General features: G+C 40.3%; 1 protein-coding gene across 1 annotated transcript in view; it reads left to right on the forward strand.

Annotated features, from left to right (window-relative positions):
• The window catches only part of LOC311106198 (RNA-binding protein Musashi homolog 2-like), a 251675-nt gene extending 233312 nt beyond the window's left edge, over window positions 1-18363 (forward strand). The window contains exons 13-14 of the mRNA XM_084148510.1: window positions 4625-4779; window positions 10644-18363. Of these exons, the coding sequence (XP_084004636.1) occupies window positions 4625-4779; window positions 10644-10688 (200 nt within the window). The 3' untranslated portion in view covers window positions 10689-18363. The remainder of the gene's footprint in view (window positions 1-4624; window positions 4780-10643) is intronic.
• Window positions 18364-20025: the final 1662 nt, after the last annotated feature.

Raw genomic sequence — 20025 nt, forward strand, 5'->3', positions numbered from 1 at the left:
CAATCAGTCAATGATGCCATTCAGATTCAGATTTATGAACTCTAGTTAGGAATTCATAAGGAGACTATTATGAGAGAGCGAGAGAAAAAGAGAGCGAGTGTAAAAGAGAGTGATGGACAGAGAAAATAAAGGTGTTTATAGAGACAGAGGGGAACAATAACTATCAGAGAAAGGGGATGTACTGTAGCGTAGCACCCCTGGCGGTTTGCCTGCTATACCCTGCATGCCTCTCATAACACTGCTTTTGGAAATGACTTCAGGATATGTTTAGTTTGATATGTATACAGTATAAACATGTCTCTGTCTGCTTACACACTACACTCCGTGGAGTTGAGGGAAGGACGGATGGCTGTCGACTGACAGTGATGGTGATGGTGACCTAATGTACTGTAGTGCCTACATACATTTATGTTTTTGTCATTTAGCAGACGCTCTTATCCAGAGCGACTTACAGGAGCAATTAGGATTAAATGCCTTGCTCATGGGCACATCGTCAGATTTGTTCACCTAGTCAGCTCGGGGATTCGAACCAGCAAACTTTCGGTTACTGGCCCAATGCTCTTAACCGCTAGGCTACCTGCCGCCCTACATAGGAATACAGTACATGTATAAGTGTTACCCATTTTCAGTTCAGCATACATTACAGTAGTATCGTTGTTAGTACCGGTTTTTGTTTAAGATATAGCAAGGTCAATATTATTTATTCTTATCACACCCTTCAAATATTGATCTCCATCCCTTGCTTACCCACAGTGCATCTTGTTTGTCGGTACAGTGTATTACTTTTCATATAAGGGGATGAACCATAATTGACATGACTGCATTGATATGTATGTAGACTGCTCATTTAAGTAAGAGACAGAGAACTTGATGAGGAATTTGTCATAAAGAACGAGTGACCATAAATTGAGCCCCCAAGGCTTGTATGTGACTCAAGTTACAAAAGTATGACAAGCGTTCATTAATAAGTTGAGCAATAGTTCTGTGGCAAATTATTCCTGTTGGCTTGACATCTTTCGAGATAATGTTTTGTTGCTGGAATGTATTTATTTGATGAGCGAAGAAGGAACAAAGAGTTGCAGAATGCATTGAACGGGTTACTGTTATCATAGCTCATGCACAGACAGTCTGAATGATATGGTCTTTAGAAACGCACACCTTCCTCTTCTTTTGGTGGTCCCATAAAGTCTTATTTCCTTTGGTAAATCTAGACTGGAGCAGAAAGTGCTGAAAATTTTATTGCAATGAGAGCAGGTTACTCTGACCTTTTTAAATCACTGATAGTGTTCTAACCACACAACTGTGCTCCAATGAGCGTAAGTCATATGTAGTTATTAGTGGGGCTGACGGTGTGGTTCAAATACCATAAATCCTGTTCAACATGGGAACGGCTGGGGGGATGTGCAATTCAGCAAAGTCCACCAATTATGAGGAATCTAGCCTGCTGTATAAACAGAGATAGTGGGTAATTGGTTAAAACAGTTTTGTTAGGACTGGGTCACTCTGATAAGAACAGTGCAGCCAGTCAGAGACATTGCTTGATACTACTAAGCAGCAGTGTCACCCTGAGAAGTGGTTTATTTCTCCCTCACAAAGAGCGTACTGTAACTTTGTCATTATTTAATCCGCTGATGTTAGGGGGAGAAGGAATTTTTGATCTGGTGTGTCGGTGTGTGCATTTTCTACCCCCAAACAGGGATATCCATAGATACTACTGTGGCTTTTATACACTTGTTAGAGTGCAACACAGTTACACTAACATCTTTCACAATCCAATCATCTATGGTGATCATAGAAGTTTATCTGTATAGCGTAGCCTACGTAGTTTTGAATGAGATATTTCATTTTGACACGTATTACAATGTGTCTCCTTTCTTGAGCTGGTTTTAAAAACCCTTACTCTCATGAGTCTTCAGATCCAGCGCATTAATAGACCTCCCTTTCAATGAACATCCGCACCAACTGAAAGCTTCCGGCTGCAGTGGAAAGACTGATTTAATATTCCTTTATTAATAGGAGTGTCACTGAGCTGCACTCAGAAAGAAAAATTAGCAGACTATGCCACGGGGGCCCGATTTTGTTAATGTAATATATGCTCTTGTTTTTTATTTATTTTAATTTGTCTTTTCAACACACTTAAACAGACGGTCACCTGGTGCTGAGCTGACTGCAGCAATGGCTCAAATGGTCTAGACAACAATTAGAGTAATTCAAGCCCATGGTTCCTCTACTTCCCCCTTCCTTTATTATTTCGTGCTTTCTCATTTCTTAATTGCCAGTAATATTGGTCTGGGATTTCTCCCCGGCGTCGTGTTCTACTTTTCAAAAGACTCTGTCTAGCACTCTTTGCCTTTCTCGCTTTAAAGCCATAGTTTTCCCCACATACACTGTCAAGGTCATGCACGCTGAACAAAAAATATAAACGCAACATGCAACGGTTTCAAAGATTTTACTAAGTAACAGTTCATATAAGGAAATCAGTCAATTGAAATAAATTAATTAGGCCCTAATTTATGAATTTCACATGACTGGGCAGGGGCGCAGCCATGTGTGGGCCTGGGAGGGCATAAGCCCGCCTAATTCGTAGCCAGTCCCCCACCAACTGGGGAGCCAGGCCTAGCCAATCAGAATGAGTTTTTCCCCACAAAAGGACTTACAGACAGAAATACTCCCCCCGGTTGGACGTACTGCCAAATTCTCTTAAACGACAATAGTGGCGGCTTATGGTAGAGAAATTTAAATTAAATTATCTGGCAAAAGCTCTGGTGGACATTCCTGCAGTTAGCATGCCAATTGCACGCTCCCTTAAAACTTAAGACATCTGTGGCATTGTGTTGTGTGACAAAACTGCACATTTTAGAGTGGCCTTTTATTGTCCCCAGCAAAAGGTGCACCTGTGTAATGATCATGCTGTTTAATCAGCTTCTTGATATGCCACACCTGTCAGGTAGATGGATTATCTTGGCAAAGGAGAAATGCTCACAGGGATGTAAACACATTTGTGCATAAAATTTGAGAGAAATAAACTTTTGTGCGTATGGAACATTTCTGGGATTTTTTATTTCAGCTCATGAAACATGGGACCAACAATTTACATGTTGCATTTATATTTTTGTTCAGTATAGATTGGCTGTTCAGACTTTCGTTAGTTGGTTATAGTGGCTATCTATCTCCCTGTGCCCGTCACACATTAAACACACACACTCTCTCGCTCTCTCTTCTCTCTCGCTCTCTTCTCTCTCTCTCTCTCTGGGTGAGCTCTGAGATCCAGAGGGCGGGTGGTGGGCTCCATCTCTCTGCTCTTTAATGTGTTCTCTCTCTCTCTCTCTCTCTCTCTCTCTCTCTCTCTCTCTCTCTCTCTCTCTCTCTCTCTCGCTCTCTCGCTCTCTCTCGCTCTCTCTCTCTCTCGCTCTCGAAGGGCCGGCTGGGCTTGGTGGGAGGCTACCGTGGAAAAGTGACTCAATGATGCAGTCTTTTAGTAGGCATTACCCAGGACACCCTGTGTAATTTCCTGGCTGTCAGGCACCAGCTAGGCCTGATACCCCTGTCACTAAGGGGAAGATAATCACCATCATATATTTAAAGGAGGGGAGAGAGAGGGCCTCTCCTAGTGACAGGTGTTGATTAGATAAGGGGTGTTGTGCCCAAATCCCTGGAGCAATTTACTGTATGAGAGGGATTCATAAACTGGCAGTCATATTTGACGCTGGCGGACGCACGACGCAGCGCGAGGGGGAGAGATGTAAAAAAGTGATAAGGAGAGGGACCTTCAAAGAGGCAGCTCGCTTTTCTTCTGCCATGTTTTTACATCCTATAGGATCGGGAGATGAGCTCCTTCAGCTGCTGTATAGAGAAATAGCCTTCTATCTTCCCTTTATACAACAGCTCTTGGCACTGTCTTAAATCTGTGCTCTTTTGTAGTTTGCATGGAATATGAATGCTTAGAGTATGTAAAAGTAGAAAAATGGTCATGCATGAGCATCCTGAATTACATCTTCTTTTAAAACTGTGTTTAGTTGGAGCTGGTCAGATGGCTTGTAGAATATGTATACATTTTGCATATGTATACGTTCATACCAGGCTCCTCAAACAAACACCACATTTTAAAATGATTAATCAATTTCTGCTTGCGTTACATTCAATTTCAACTGGGGAACAAAAGCATTGTGCCTAATAAATGTATACATAAACTACGTTTTGTGCTTTGTGTTTTCCAGCCCAGTATTACTGTGCATGGAAAAGGCAATACGGACACTCCTGACCTGCAAACTGATATTTAATTTCAGAATTTGTTAAAATTAGGTTAAAGGGAAAATCCACTCAAAAACTATATTTTGATATTTTACATCATCATAATGTGGCCAGTGACACTTTGCTTCTTGAAAGTCCAATATCTTGAAAACTTGCCTCCTGACAAGCAAAACATATAGGGACTGTATCAACAGTGGACTAACGAAAAGAATACCAAAATATAGTTTTTGAGTGGATTTTCCCTTTTACGGTAAGTGTTTGGTTAACGTAAGGGTCAGGTACTCAGCTTTTATCCATCTCTACACACCACCAGTCCTAAATATCTACGTTGCTCATCCCAATTTTGGCGCCCCTGCTTCCCCCCCTCCATCAGGCACCAACCAGGCCCGGCCCGGAGCCTTCCCCGGCACCAACAGTCCCGGGCCCGTGGCTGACCTCTATGGCACTCCCAGCCAGGACTCCGGCGTGGGCAACTACATTAGTGCTGCTAGCCCCCAGCCTGGCTCTGGCTTCGGCCACAGCATTGCTGTAAGTATGGACTACTCCAGCAACTCGTCCACCTCCTCCAATACCGCCTTCATCTTCTCTGTGCTGTCAACCATCGTCCTTGTTCATTTTCTCAGCCCATTTCAACTCATCGTCAGGATATTTCATCAGTCTGAAGGATATGGTTTCTATACACAAAAGAGATAGGTATGCTTATTATGCTACAGAGGTCTTGTGTGGTCTTTGGTTTTTTACGCTAAACGTATAGTATATATCAGACGAAAACTGTAGATTAAGTAGTGCTTACTGTATGTGAACGTGAGGGCATCATGTAAACATTTATGAGAGTACAATCTCTGCGAATCAAGAGCAATCTTAAGGCAATTTCTGCTGGTCACTCTGTACCACTTGAATCAAACATCAATGCAGGCATATTCCGATTTTAGGCCTATTTTAGTCAAAAGCTTTACAATGCTCACGTGCCTGCAGTGCAGTGAGAATGTTTGCCATCGAAACATCAAATAAGGCACAAGTGCTAGACAGGTGCTCAGGCGCATGGTTCTGTGTGATTGTGTGCATTGCCAACATTGTTCCGTCCTCATTCACACATCTCATTTCTTCTGTCAGCTGCGGTAACATTATAACAAACTGTGAACTTTTACGGCCTGTCATCACCTCTCTGATGTGTCAGTGTACTTCTGTTAATTTGCCAGCCAGAAGGTCAAAAAATCCCGCAATTAGTTGTTTCTGCTTATATCTGGAACAGTATTTTGTTTCACCTTCTCAATGGTGGTGACTCCTGATTTGAGTAGGCTCAGAACAGGGGAATTCCAGGTCTAGCCTTTGAAAGGGTCCTTGTTCAAAGTGCATTATGTAAATCAATAATAACCCCTTGTGCGTTCAACCACTGTCGTGAGAATATTTTCTACATGTCCTTTGAAGCCACTGACATTCATTATCCCTGTTGGCTGCTTCAGTCTGGAACCTTTGACGAGGGTATTGATGGATTTTAGCCGGCCGAGGAAAAACCACAGAGGCAAATCTGCTCCAACTAAGATGGATGAGTAACTTAAAGCCTTATACTCTGGCACACCGATAATTAATACAGTTCTCCCTGTTTGAACTCCTGTCTAAAACATCAAGGTGTGCTGAAAACAGAATAAGGCTTTTTGTATGTTTGGCCCATTGAACACCTTGTCTTCCAGTGCATTCCTAGCATGTTAGAGGAATTGTAATGGAACCATGTCGGCACATAAAGCACCACTCTGGAAACAGAGAGGACTTTCGTTAGATTAGCTAACTGCTGAACCATCATTTGGAATTTGGAATTTGGAATCGGAATGAAATGTCAACTTCCTCTTGACTTTGAGAGACAGTTTCAACCTCAATAAGTGAAATGTGCACTACCGGTCAAAAGTTTTAGAACACCTACTCATTCAAGGGTTTTTCTTCATTTTTACTGTTTTCTACATTGTAGAATAATAGTGATGACATCAGAACTATGAAATAACACATATGGAATCATGTAGTAACCAAAAAAGTGTTAAACAAATCAAAATATATTTTATAAAATAGCCCCCCTTTGCCTTGATGACAGCTTTGCACACTCTTGGCATTCTCTCAACCAGCTTCACCTGGAATGCTTTTCCAACCGTCTTGAAGGAGTTCCCACATATGCTGAGCACTTGTTGGCTGCTTTTCCTTCACTCTGCGGTCCGACCCATCTCAATTTGGTTGAGGTCAGGGGATTGTGGAGGCCAGGTCATCTGATGCAGCACTCCATCACTCTACTTCTTGGTAAAATAGCCCTTACACAGCCTGGAGGTGTGTTGGGTCATTGTCCTGTTGAAAAACAAATTATAGTCCCACTAAGCCCAAACCAGATGGGATGGCGTATCGCTGCAGAATGCTGTGGTAGCCATGCTGGTTAAGTGTGTCTTTCATTCTAAATAAATCATAGACAGTGTCATCAGCAAAGCACCCCCACACCATAACACCCCCTCCTCCATGCTTTCCATGCTTTACGGTGGGAAATACACAAGTTCTTGAAATTGTCCATATTGACTGACCTTCATGTCTTAAAGTAATGATGGACTGTCATTTCTCTTTGCTTATTTGAGCTATTCTTGCCATAATATGGACTTGGTCTTTTACCAAATAGGGCTATCTTCTGTATACCCCCCTACCTTGTCACAACACAACTGATTGGCTCAAACGCATTAAGAAGGAAAGAAATTCCACAAATTAACTTTTAACAAGGCACACCTGTTAATTGAAATGCATTCCAGGTGACTACCTCATGAAGCTGTTTGAGAGAATGCCAAGAGTGTGCAAAGCTGTCATCAAGGCAAAGGGTGGCTACTTTGAAGAATCTCAAATATAAAATAAATTGTAATTTGTTTAACACTTTTTTGGTTACTACATGATTCCATATGTGTTATTTCATAGTTTTGATGTCTTCACTATTATTCTACAATGTAGAAAATAGTAAAAATAAAGAAAAACCCTTGAGTGAGTAGGTGTTCTAAAACTTTTGACCGGTTGTGTAGGTTGACAAAGAAAAGCTTGTCTATATTTCAGAAATGACAGGCACCGTTGGTACTCAGAATACCTAGTCAGAAATATTTCATGCTGTTGCTATATATGGCTATCCCAACCTACATAGAATGAAATGGCTAATCTTTTTCTCTTCAAGCTCAGTTCTTATGATTTGTCTTATATAGCAGCACATATTTATTTTTGGGACATTGGTTGTTGAAGTTCACAGTTTCACCTACATTATGGGTTGGGTTGGGTGACACTTTCGCTTTGGAGAAGTACCTTCATTTCCATTCTTTCCATGCTTGATATCATTGCTGAAGTTGGTTTTGCATGTGTTGTGATTCTGCTGGTGATTTCATTAAAATATATTAGCATGAATGTGATTACATTTTAGTTCTGCTTAACAATACCTTGTTCACAAAATACATACATAGTACAGTTAGACCTTTGAAGTGAACAACATTAGTCTCCTGCTTTAGCCAGCATTAGCCCCTTATCATCAAGCAAATTATCCCAATGGCTATAATGGTCCTTATTGGTGGTGAATGCAGAAAATGCGACCCTTCAAAAATATTTACGTGCACTATGTAGAGAACTGCTATAAGAAGAACTGATAGCAATTACTACTGCTGTCCACTGCTGCAGAATTCAGTTGGTTTTAATCACTGCTTCTTATCAAATAAAAAATTAATTCTTATTATGTACCACAGCGGTACCCCAGCAGTAACATGCTCTTCGGTGTCCATGTCCACGACACTTTAGAAATAGGTTGATTTCATTTATGAGAGCTCTGCTCTAGGACACAGACAGGTTGCCAGCACCACAATGGGACTGCCTGAGACCCACCTCTGTGTGGCCATTTTCCACATTCAAAATTAAAGAACCAAATTGGGACCTAAATGCAGTTCCGATGGCTAAAACGAACCTGACTTGAGGAAATGAATGATTAACACTTCCATTCATGCTGGCAGCACATCCTATGAATAAAATATATTCACCAGTAATAGGTTTCTTTTTTGCCTTTTTACATGAAATGCATACTGACACAAGTACTAACTGTACACTTTTAGGGCCCGTTGATTGCAACCGCTTTTACAAATGGATACCATTGAAACCTAACAGGTGGTTGGTTGCCATCTCATTCGAGGTATTATGTCATTTATATAATGTTTTATTCTATTTTTCTGTTCTATTTTCTTTCCCTGTTATTTCTGTCTGATTTAGATCCTCTCCCTCAAAAAACAAGACAACACTTTTTACAAGGTTTCTACACATTGCTTAAATCTCTGCATTCTTATTTTGTATATTTGGATTTGCATATTGAAAACCCTTTAAAAAGTGAATGTCATTTTCCATTGTGAAACCATCCTGAGAGTTGAAATGCACATTTCTAACTTGTAACACACCGACACTATTCCCCCCAGTATTGTCACTTTGTTACTCTGTTTCTAGAAGACAAAGCATGTATTCTGTTAAAATAAAATATGAAAGTAGTCTGCAAAGGAAAAGTGTACTAGTTTTATGCAAACTCTGCTGTTGCTTTCCTCACTGTTGCTTTCTCCTATGTTGCTGATTTATATAATGTAGCTAGCTTTACACTGGAATTCAGCGATCAACCAAGAGTCATAACCAAGTCACTCATATGTAGTGCTGTGGGTTGGCATTGGCTATTTAAGCAATAAGGCCTGAGGGGGTGTGCTATATGGCCAATATACCACGGCTAAGGGTTGTTCTTATGCACGACGCAACGCAGAGTACCTGGATACAGCCCTTAGCCGTGGTATATTGGCAATATACCATAAATACCCGAGGTGCCTTATTGCTATTATAAACTGGTTACCAATGTAATTAGAGCAGTAAAAATAAATGTTTTGTCATACCTGTGGTATACGGTCTGATATACCATGGCTTTCAGCCAATCAGCATTCAGGGCTTGAACCACCCTGTTTATAATCAGGGAACAGACTCTGGTGTATTTTGCCATGCTACTGTTCAGTATATGGACACTGGTCTGAGTCTGGAGCTAGAGTTGAGAGTGATGTGGAGCTGGATCTGTGCACTCGGCTGGAGACCACAGCATCTCTACCCTCACCGCCGCTGTTTATCGAGTAACTTTATGAAAACAAACTTCCAAACATAATTGTCTGACTGTTTAGAATCCATTTAGAAACTACATCAGCAAAAATTATTTTATTTAAAATGTGTGTATAAAGTGCATTTGTGAGCAGTTTGAGTACAGTATGAGAATGACAATTGGATTGTGTGCATGCTTGCATGTGTGTACACTGAGTGTGTGTCTCTACGCTGTTAGTCACTGCAGCAATCCAGCAGCAACAGTCCTCTACACCACTTCAAGTTTCAGTCTTAGGCAGTCTGATTTGTGTCGAGTTAGATCAACTCAGACAGAGAAACCCCAATCCAGCTCTCCTCTGGAGTCTTATTCATAAAACCCTCCGTTGGACAGATGTGTCAGACTGGTGGGAGTGATTGCATGCTGTCACCACTGATCTAGTGACCACTGTGTAGCACGCTATGGAGCACCCTATGTCCTATTGTGTATTGCTGTGAAGTGGAATGACGCGACAGATGTAGTCATCAGTTTCTCTAGTTTTCACCGTATGTAGTTTTGTCTGATTGATCACCATGGGTCTGAGAGGCAGTGGGTGTACATTTGTTGTTGAAATTCACTGCTAGTGTATATAAAAGCACAGCGCCACACAGCACAGTGGAAGCCATCAGAGAAAGCAACAGAGTGAAGTGCAGTTTTCTGTAAACCTGCTTTTAAAAAAAGAACCCCTCATCTAACTGGTAGCTGGGCGGTACTGCTTGTCTCTGTGCATGCTGGAAGTGATGTCCTGTCCATGCCTGCTGCCCTTCTTCCATAAAGGTCTGTGTCGTGTGGTAGCAGGGATACTGCTGGTACCGTATGTTGTGTCTGGGCTGGTGGCTCACTGCCGTGACCATCCTAGCCTGGAATCCTTTCTTGAAGTGAAGCAATAGTGAAACAGAAGAATTGAGTTTGGATTCCAGGCTAGTGCCATCCATCTTTCTGCCAGTGAAAAAGCTCCAATGGGATGTAGTGCTCCTTCTGCTCTCTCTCCTCTGTAGAGACTGGGTTTGAGATGATTAAGTTTGGACCCTCTGCTGCTTCAACCAATTCGAACCTCTGTAAAATTGGTGCTACCATCAATCAAATGTTTCAGAATCAAGACAACATGTAAAATGAAGAGATATAATGGCACAGAAGAAAATATTGGCAGTTGAGGGGAAAGCTGTCAGACATGACATACTGTATCAGTGTTACAGAGAAGGGGGAGCTTTTGGTTTTAACTACTGGCTTTGAATGTCTCCATTTCCCATTCCAGCAGAGTATTTCAGGAGGCCCGGGGAAGACCGGGCGGAGTTTTTAACTGGCTATGTGAACAGGTGATGTCATCCAACGCCAAGCACTACAGCATCAACCCACAGGAGAAGAGTGGAGGTGGCACCACGTGAAGAAGAACTGAAGAAAATGTCAAAATGTCATCTCAGAAAAAGAAACTACAATCTGCTGTACTATAATCGAAACCTGGTGTTCACATCCTTAATATCCAACTGTAACCCAGTAACTTTGTGTAGGATTTAGGTGTTTTTTCCTTTAAATGTTCCTATTTTCAATCGGTTTAGTTTCTTTTCTTTCTTTTCAACGTAGTCTTCAAATTAATAAGGGAAGATTAGTTCTAGTTTTAACTTAGTGTCCAATATTTGTGTATTTTTGATCCTCTCTTAAATTAGTAACTATTTATATAAACTGGCTTATTTGAGTTATTTTTTCCTTTTTTGAGATTGCTATGTTGCTATGGTTGTTTGTTTTCATTCTTGGTAATGGAAAACATTTCAGGTGTCAGTGTGCACATACAGTGCATTCAGAAAGTATTCAGACCGCTTGACTTTTTGCACATTTTGTTACGTTACAGCCTTATTCTAAAATTGATTAAATTGTTTTTTTCCCCCCTCATCAATCTAAACACTACCCCATAATGACAAAGCACATTTTATTTTTTTGCATATTTATAATAATAAAGAAACTGAAAAAATCACATTTACATAAGGATTCAGACCCTTTACTCAGTACTTTGTTGAAACACCTTTGGCAGCGATCAAAGCCTCGAGTCTTCTTGGGTATGACGCTACAAGCTTGGCACACCTGTATTTGTGGAGTTTCTCCCATTCTTCTCTGCAGATCCTCTCAGGCTCGGTCAGGTTAGATGGGGAGCATCGCTAAACAGCTATTTTCAGGTCTCTCCAGAGATGTTCGATCGGATTCAAGTCCAGGCTCTGGCTGGGCCACTCAAGGACATTCAGAGACTTGTCCCGAAGCCACTCCTGCGTTGTCTTTGCTGTGTGCTTAGGGTCGTTGTCCTGTTGGAAGCTAAACCTTCACCCCAGTCTGAGGTCCTGAGCACTCTGGAGCAGGTTTTCATCAAGGATCTCTCTGTACTTTGCTCCGTTCATCTTTCCCTCGATCCTGACTAGTCTGTCAGAGTGACCATCCATCACTCTGACAGACCATCGGGTCACCTCCCTGACCAAGGCCCTTCTCCCCCGATTGCTCAGTTTTGCCGGGCGGCCAGCTCTAGGAAGAATCTTGTTCGTTCCAAACTTCTTCCATTTAAGAATGATGGAGGCCACTGTGTTCTGGGGACCTTCAATGCTGCAGACATTTTTTGGTACCCTTCCCCAGATCTGTGCCTCGACATAATCCTGTCTCTGACAATTCCTTCGACCTCATGGCTTGGTTTTTGCTCTGACATGCACTGTCAAATCAAATCAAATTGTATTTGTCACATGCACCGAATACAACATGTGTAGACCTTACCGTGAAATGCTTACTAACAAGTCCTTAACCAACAATGCAGTTTTAAGAAAAATATTAAATAAACTAAAGTAAAAAAATAAATGAGCAACAATAAAATAACTATAGCAAGGCTATATACAGGGGGTCCCGGTACCGAGTCAATGTGCGGGGGTACAGGTTAGTCGAGGTAATTGAGGTAATATGTACATGTAGGTAGGGGTAAAGTGACTATGCATAGATAATAAACACTGAGTAGCAGCAGTCTTATGGCTTGGGGGTAGAAGCTGTTAAAAAGCCTTTTGGACCTAGACTTGGTGCTCCGGTACCGCTTGCCGTGCAGTAGCAGAGAGAATAGTCTATGACTAGGGTGCCTGGAGTCTTTGGCAATTTTTAGGGCCTTCCTCTGACACCACCTGGTATAGAGGTCTTGGATGGCAGGAAGCATGGCCCCAGTAGTGTACTGGGGCGTACGCACTACTCTCTGTAGCGCCTTGCGGTCGGAGGTCGAGCAGTTGCATACCAGGCGGTGATGCAACCAGTCAGGATGCTCTCGATGGTGCAGCTGTATAACTTTTTGAGGATCTGAGGACCCATGCCAAATTATTTCAGTCTCCTGAGGGGGAATAGGCATTGTCGTGCCCTCTTCACGACTGTCTTAGTGTGTTTGTACCATGATAGTTTGTTGGTGATGTGGACACCAAGAACTTGAAGCTCTCAACCTGCTCCATTGCATCCCCGTCGATGAGAATGGGGGTGTGCTCGGCCCTCCTTTTCCTGATCATCTCCTTTGTCTTGATCACGTTGAGGGAGAGGTTGTTGTCCAGGCACCACACTGCCAGGTCTCTGACTTTCTCCCTATAGGCTGTCTCATCGTTGTCTGTGATCAGGCCTACCACCGTTGTGTCGTCGGCAAACTTAATGATGGTGTTGGAGTCGTGCTAGGCCACGCAGTCATGGGTGAACAGGGAGTACAGGTGGGGACTAAGCACACACCCCTGATGGGCCCCCATGTTGAGGATCAGCGTGGCAGATGTGTTGTTGCCTACCCTTACCACCTGGGGGTGGCCCGTCAGGAAGTCCAGGATCCAGTTGCAGAGGGAGGTGTTTAGTCCCAGGGTCCTTAGCTTAGTGATGAGCTTTGAGGGCACTATGGTATTGAACGCTGAGCTGTAGTCAATGAATAACATTCTCACGTAGGTGTTCCTTTTGTCCAGGTGGGAAAGGGCAGTGTGGAATGCAATAGAGATTGCGTCATCTATGGATCAGTTGGGGCGGTATGCAAATTGGAGTGGGTCTAGGGTTTCTGGGATGATGGTGTTGATGTGAGCCATGACCATCCTTTCAAAGCACTTCATGGCTACAGACATGAGTGCTACGGGTCGGTAGTCATTTAGGCAGGTTACCTTGGTGTTCTTGGGCACAGGGACTATGGTGGTCTGCTTGAAACATGTAGGTATTACAGACTCGGCCAGGGACAGGTTGATAATGCCAGTGAAGACACTTGCCAGTTGGTCAGCACATGCTCGGAGTATACGTCCTGGTAATCCGTCTGGCCCTGCGGCCTTGTGAATGTTGACCTGTTTAAAAGTCTTACTCAAATCGGCTACGGCGAGCGTGATCACACAGTCGTCCGGAACAGCTGGTGCTCTCATGCATGCAACTGTGGGACCTTATATAGACGTGTTTGTGCCTTTCCAAATCATGTCCAATCAATTGAATTTACCACCATCGTTAAGTTTGCCGATGACACAAAGTTGTAGAAACATCTCAAGGATGATCAATGGAAACAGGATGCACTTGAGTTCAAATTTGAGTCTCATAGCAAAGGGTCTGAATACTTATAAGGTATTTCCGTTGTGTTTTTTTAACATTTGCAAACATTTCTAAAAACCTGTTTTGCTTGGTCATTATGGGGTATTGTGTGTAGTTGATGAGGAAACAATTTAATTTAATCAATTTTAGAATAAGGCTGTAACGTAACAAAATGTGGGAAAAATAAATTGGTCTGAATACTTTCTGAATGCACTGTACAAGAAAACTGACATGAACTGATGAGGCTTGAATAAAGGTGGTGTTCATTCAATTTAAGTTTATTAGTGTAACTAATAAATCTTAGTAGCTTTTTTTGTTTCTTTTAATGTCGTTAATTACCTATTTTGGGCAATAAGAGGACTACAATATTTTCACAGTCCTTTTTTACAAATCTTTTTGTTGTCTGGAAAAAATAACCTTTCCTTTTAATACTTTGTGAATTCAGATTTTAAGAAAATAACAAATATAGCTGTAAATATTATTCAAGTCACTGCATATAATCGTTTCAGAGAGAACCATATTTTTGTGATGGTTCATCATAAAAGGCTGTACTGTGCAAGAGCGCAACTGTCAAAGACGAGGACATTCAATGCTCATAATCCATTTGTAGCACAAAATGCCATGATAACCCCATTGAGGACTCGATCCTACAAGAACACTGTTGGCTTGCTCTGTAAATACTGTTGTCTTTCTTACTGTGCTAATGTCATACCAGCATACTGTTCTGTCTTCTACATGGTGAGCTCAAAAGCGCACAGCTTTTAAAATATGACAGAAGGTTAACACTGGACATTACTACACAATGTCTCTCAAAGAGGACACCGGCAGAACTTCTTGTAGACACTCGCAAGTGAAAGGCTACTTACTGTATCTGTCACTGAGATTTTTGAAGTCAATACTATATAAAAAATAAAATAACACATTACAAATCCAAAGCACACTTTTACTTTGTATTAGTTTGAAAATACCACATGTTGAATACTAGTGTCCAGAGACATTTCATACCAATCTGCACATATTGATGTTTCATTTTGTTGTTATGATTATCTTCAGTTTTTGTTTTTCTTATTAATGCTGTTTATCCATTTTGAACAGAGCGCCTGCTTTCAATGTGGCAGGCAATATCTCAAGTCAGATATATTTTACGTCAATTTATTGGGATGTTTTCTTGAACTGATTAGGAAGGCAAAACATCTATCATTACCTCAGTCCTGTGAGTTTTATTTGGGGCTTAAACAGATTGAAATGATGAATGGATTATGAGAACAAGTTGTTGCACTGTGACAAGGAAGGAAAGTGACCATATTCTATTTGCACACAAGTGTTGGATATTTAAAATGGTCTTGATCAGATGATATATGAAGGATTGTTTTTTAAGAATAACTTTTTATCCCCATTAGAGATTAGACATTTTGGCTGTTGCAATTGGAAAGCGTTTTTCTGCCCAGAGGGCATTTATTTTCCAAAAAATACGAAATAATCCATACATAATCCATAGATTGGAGCATTTTGACCTAGCCAAGTAACCGTAGTCACCCCAGTCATTTCCTGTAGGGACTGGTTTGTTGAGATGGAGAAATGGTTCCTCTATAAAAGTTTCAAATTATATTTAAAGAAAGGATTGGATTAATGTATATGCTGTGCAGATTTTGTTTGTCTCATTTCACTCAACAACCAGGTGAAGCAGAATGCTGGATTCTTTTAAAATAAAATGGGGACTTGTTTAAGTAATAATCAAATAAAAAAGATATTAAATAAATAAACATGTATATTACCAATTCAAAAAATAGAAAAAAGTATGATTTACATTTTTAATCAGAAGGATTTGTATCAATATTTTTGTGGTTGTTAATGATTATATTAATTATTATTATTATACTAACAATATTAGAATGTACTGTACATCTATCCGGTTCTTTCTCCATTCCCTGTCATGTTATACAGTAATCTTATGTTGATCATCAATGTATTTCAGTAATGTGTGAAAAAAAGTAAACTGCAAATGACCTTGTAACAGAGTGCCGTCTTTGATGCCAGTGTAGTGGTTTATACACTTATTTGTTGATCTCTCTTTCTTCCTCTGTCTCTCACTCTCCCGATGTCTCACTCTTTCACTATCTCACTCTTCTAGTATTAGTGGTAGATGTTATGTAGTTAAGATTCAGATGTAGATGTAGCTATTAGAAGTTGTAGGACCAGTAAGGATAGAACTTTCTTAATTACCATAGTTATTTTTTTAAAGCTGACATTCGTTTCAATACCATTTGTCTATTTTTTTTTTCAGTTTTACTGATCTCACATGGTTTCAACTAACCAAAGCAATCATTGAGGACATTTAAATCAGAAATTGCTGTAAGACCGAATGGTAAACAAGGCATTGATTGGATCCCCACCCTTGAATGTTTTTAAAAAGGGGTGTGCCATACTACCTTAAAAGCTAATACTAGATATGCAAAACAGTTTTATTTGTTATTATTTCACAAGAGGGACACAAGATATAATTATGATTGAGCATAATGGATTTTATTACATAACAGATTAATGATAATAATAACTATTGTAGATATCATTCATCTAAACTCGTTTTGATGTTTATACTCTTAAACAATATCCCAGTGGCCCCTGGCACTACTGTTTTTGGATACAGTTTATTTTATTTTAGGTCTCTACTTAATTCATTATTAATTCATATTAATTCATACTTTAGTTTGAGTTCATTATCAACGTTTGAGAATTTAGTGAATTATTTTTGTACTCTTGAACCATTGGAACCAGCGTTTTACTTTAATCAAAGCCAGAGTATCATAAAACATTTACATTGTAGATTCATTCATACTCCTGCTCTCAAGTACTTAGTCTTCATTTAAAGTATTCTCATTCAAATGGTAGCCTGCTTGTTAGTATAGACATTTGCACTGTGCAATAACTTAATCTTTAAGACCTTCCTGCTAAAGGAAAACAAGACAGTGCAAAAGCTATTGATGAGTTGTTATATGAAGGGCTTATTGAAATGATACCTATAGGACATATTTAATTTAAGCAATTCATAGAACCACAGAGAGTTGAGGTATGATAGGATGTATGCATCATTCTCATGAAGACTGAGCCAAAATGTGGCACATGTCGATACCTGTTGGTAAACGTGACATTATGGCAGCAGTATGTACCAACTGAGAGCAAGTGTAAGGCACACCGTCTGTGATACATTGCAAGAGGCTTTCTCTGTTTTAAATGTCCCTCTAACAATATCACTATACCTGATTTACCATTTGATTAGAGTAAACGTTGGCTGGCTATCCATTCAAAATAGTTGATACCATCTCTATTAGTTGATGAAAAAAAAGAAAGTGATTCCACAGCTTGGACTTTAAGGTAGCATGGCTCTGTAGTTGCTGTACTTTACTTTCACATTGACAGCAGTTTACAGCTGATGAATGTTACACATCTTGCTAGACTACTTAATCATTGTATAATTGTTGGTAAAGAGAAAAAAAAAAAAAAAAGTAAGACCTGGAAGGTGTTGGATGATATATTGGGAGCATACTACCGTAACCATTTAAACTTGAATCTTGAGGCAAGTGCTAGGCAATGGCCAAACAATCATTTCATCGCTGAATTAAAAGACACACAATGCACACATACCTACTGTAATAACAGGTACATAATGTATATACATGTTAGTTAAGGATATATTATTGCGTATGTCTATTTGTTGAGGCTGAACTCTCATTTCAGATTAAATTAACTCCCTGCTGTCTGAAATGTTTACGTAGGCAACACTGTTTGTATTATGTTTGTGTCACGCTTAACATTATTATGATGTTTTCCCATGATGCAACATGGCTGGACTGGAAAACATTGGGCTGTAGAAGCTGTGACTGATACTTTAGGGTAAAGCATACTGTACAATTATTTCAAATGGGAAATTGTTGGTTAGTGAGTACCATAGTATGGGCCACTGCTAGAGCAGAAAGTATGTGTGTGGGTGGGTACAGTGGGTTTAGGGAAGCGGTACAGTCATTAGAAGTCCTGTGCATCTCTGTGGACATATGTCCTACATTTGACCTTACCTTAGTAGAGGCTTTTCTTCTCTCATGGTCCCTCTTGGGTTCGACCTCTGATTGCCTTGCCCATTCCTAACACTTGCCCATTTTTTAATGTTAACAGACTTTTTACCACGTGAGCTGACTGATAGGACTGACGTCTTAAAGCATCTTTCAAGTCTTCTTGTATGGCTTGCTCAAGCCCTGTTGTAAAATATAATAAAGTGGATGGGGGTCTCTCACATTTCAGATGTGGAAAGTATAATTTTATATTTGTATTTTCAAATAATGATAATAATAAAAATGTTTGTGAAAGGTTTCCATCCTCTACAGTGGTCCAGAAATCGATGTGTTTGTCTGTAAAAAATTTAAATAAACAGTTTTGAACCATTTCACTCATTGTTTTTATTTTAAATGGAATATTGTTTCAAGTTTAATTGGTGTGGGATTAAACCTTTTGAGTTATATTTGCAAAAGAATGTATGCCAGAAGATGCAACAAAATTAAAATGCACAAAGTTGAATATAATGGCCTATAGTGTGTGTATTTTTGTTCTGTGTTCCATTCCCATACCGAAAAATCAGAGATGTTCACGGAAGAAATTATAAAGTAAAATAATTCGTAAAAAAAAAAAAAATCACATACCATTTGAATCATTGTTTATGCTCTGTGCATTTATTACAATTCAAAGGAAATTATGAAGTTACCATTAAAAGATAGTGATCACACTGCATGTTAAAATCTGCAACAAAATGAGCATTGAAATGACATCAAGCAGATATGTGAAGCAGAAGCACATGGAAAAGGAGATGCATTACATAATGACTAAAAGTATGTGGACACCTGCTCGTCGAACATCTCATTCCAAAATGGGCATTAATATGGAGTTGGTCCCCCCTTTGCTGCTATAACAGCCTCCACTCTTCTGGGAAGGCTTTCCACTGGATGTTGGAACATTGTTGCGGGGACTTGCTTCCATTCAGCCACAAGAGCATTAGTGAGGTCGGGCACTGATGTTGGGCGGTTAGGCCTGGCTCGCAGTTGGCGTTCCAATTCATCCCAAAGGTGTTTGATGGGGTTGAGTTTAGGGCTCTGTGCAGGCCAGTCAAGTTCTTCTACACCGATCTTGACAAACAATTTCTGTATGGACCCCACTTTGTGCACGGGGGCATTGTCATGCTGAAACAGGAAAGGGCCTTCCTCAAACTGTTGCCACAAAGTTGGAAGCACATAATCGCCTAGAACAGGTGTGGGCAAACCTTTTGGCTCAAGGGCCACATTGAGTTTTTGAAACCAAGTGAAGGGCCACATAGTATATGTGTGACAAAACATGTTAAGCCTTTATTCATTTTCACATTGACACGCAACTACTAGTGTACTGTAGGTGTACACATGCTTGCAGAACAATTCTACCCTTGTACCATCTCTGCCCAAACTTTTCACAAATTTTTCACAAAATTGATATAATTTATAACATCACAGACACAGTCAAACACACACACACAGATCCTGCATCTCTACCCTTGAAAAGTACAATCAAACAATATGCTAACTTAAAAATATATATACAGTGGGGAAAAAAAGTATTTAGTCAGCCACCAATTGTGCAAGTTCTCCCACTTAAAAAGATGAGAGAGGCCTGTAATTTTCATCGTAGGTACACGTCAACTATGACAGACAAATTGAGAAAAGAAAATCCAGAAAATCACATTGTAGGATTTTTAATGAATTTATTTGCAAATTATGGTGGAAAATAAGTATTTGGTCACCTACAAACAAGCAAGATTTCTGGCTCTCACAGACCTGTAACTTCTTCTTTAAGAGGCTCCTCTGTCCTCCACTCGTTACCTGTATTAATGGCACCTGTTTGAACTTGTTATCAGTATAAAAGACACCTGTCCACAACCTCAAACAGTCACACTCCAAACTCCACTATGGCCAAGACCAAAGAGCTGTCAAAGGACACCAGAAACAAAATTGTAGACCTGCACCAGGCTGGGAAGACTGAATCTGCAATAGGTAAGCAGCTTGGTTTGAAGAAATCAACTGTGGGAG

Source organism: Coregonus lavaretus (genome assembly GCF_964263955.1).
Source record: "Coregonus lavaretus genome assembly, chromosome: 30".
NCBI lineage: Eukaryota > Metazoa > Chordata > Actinopteri > Salmoniformes > Salmonidae > Coregonus > Coregonus lavaretus.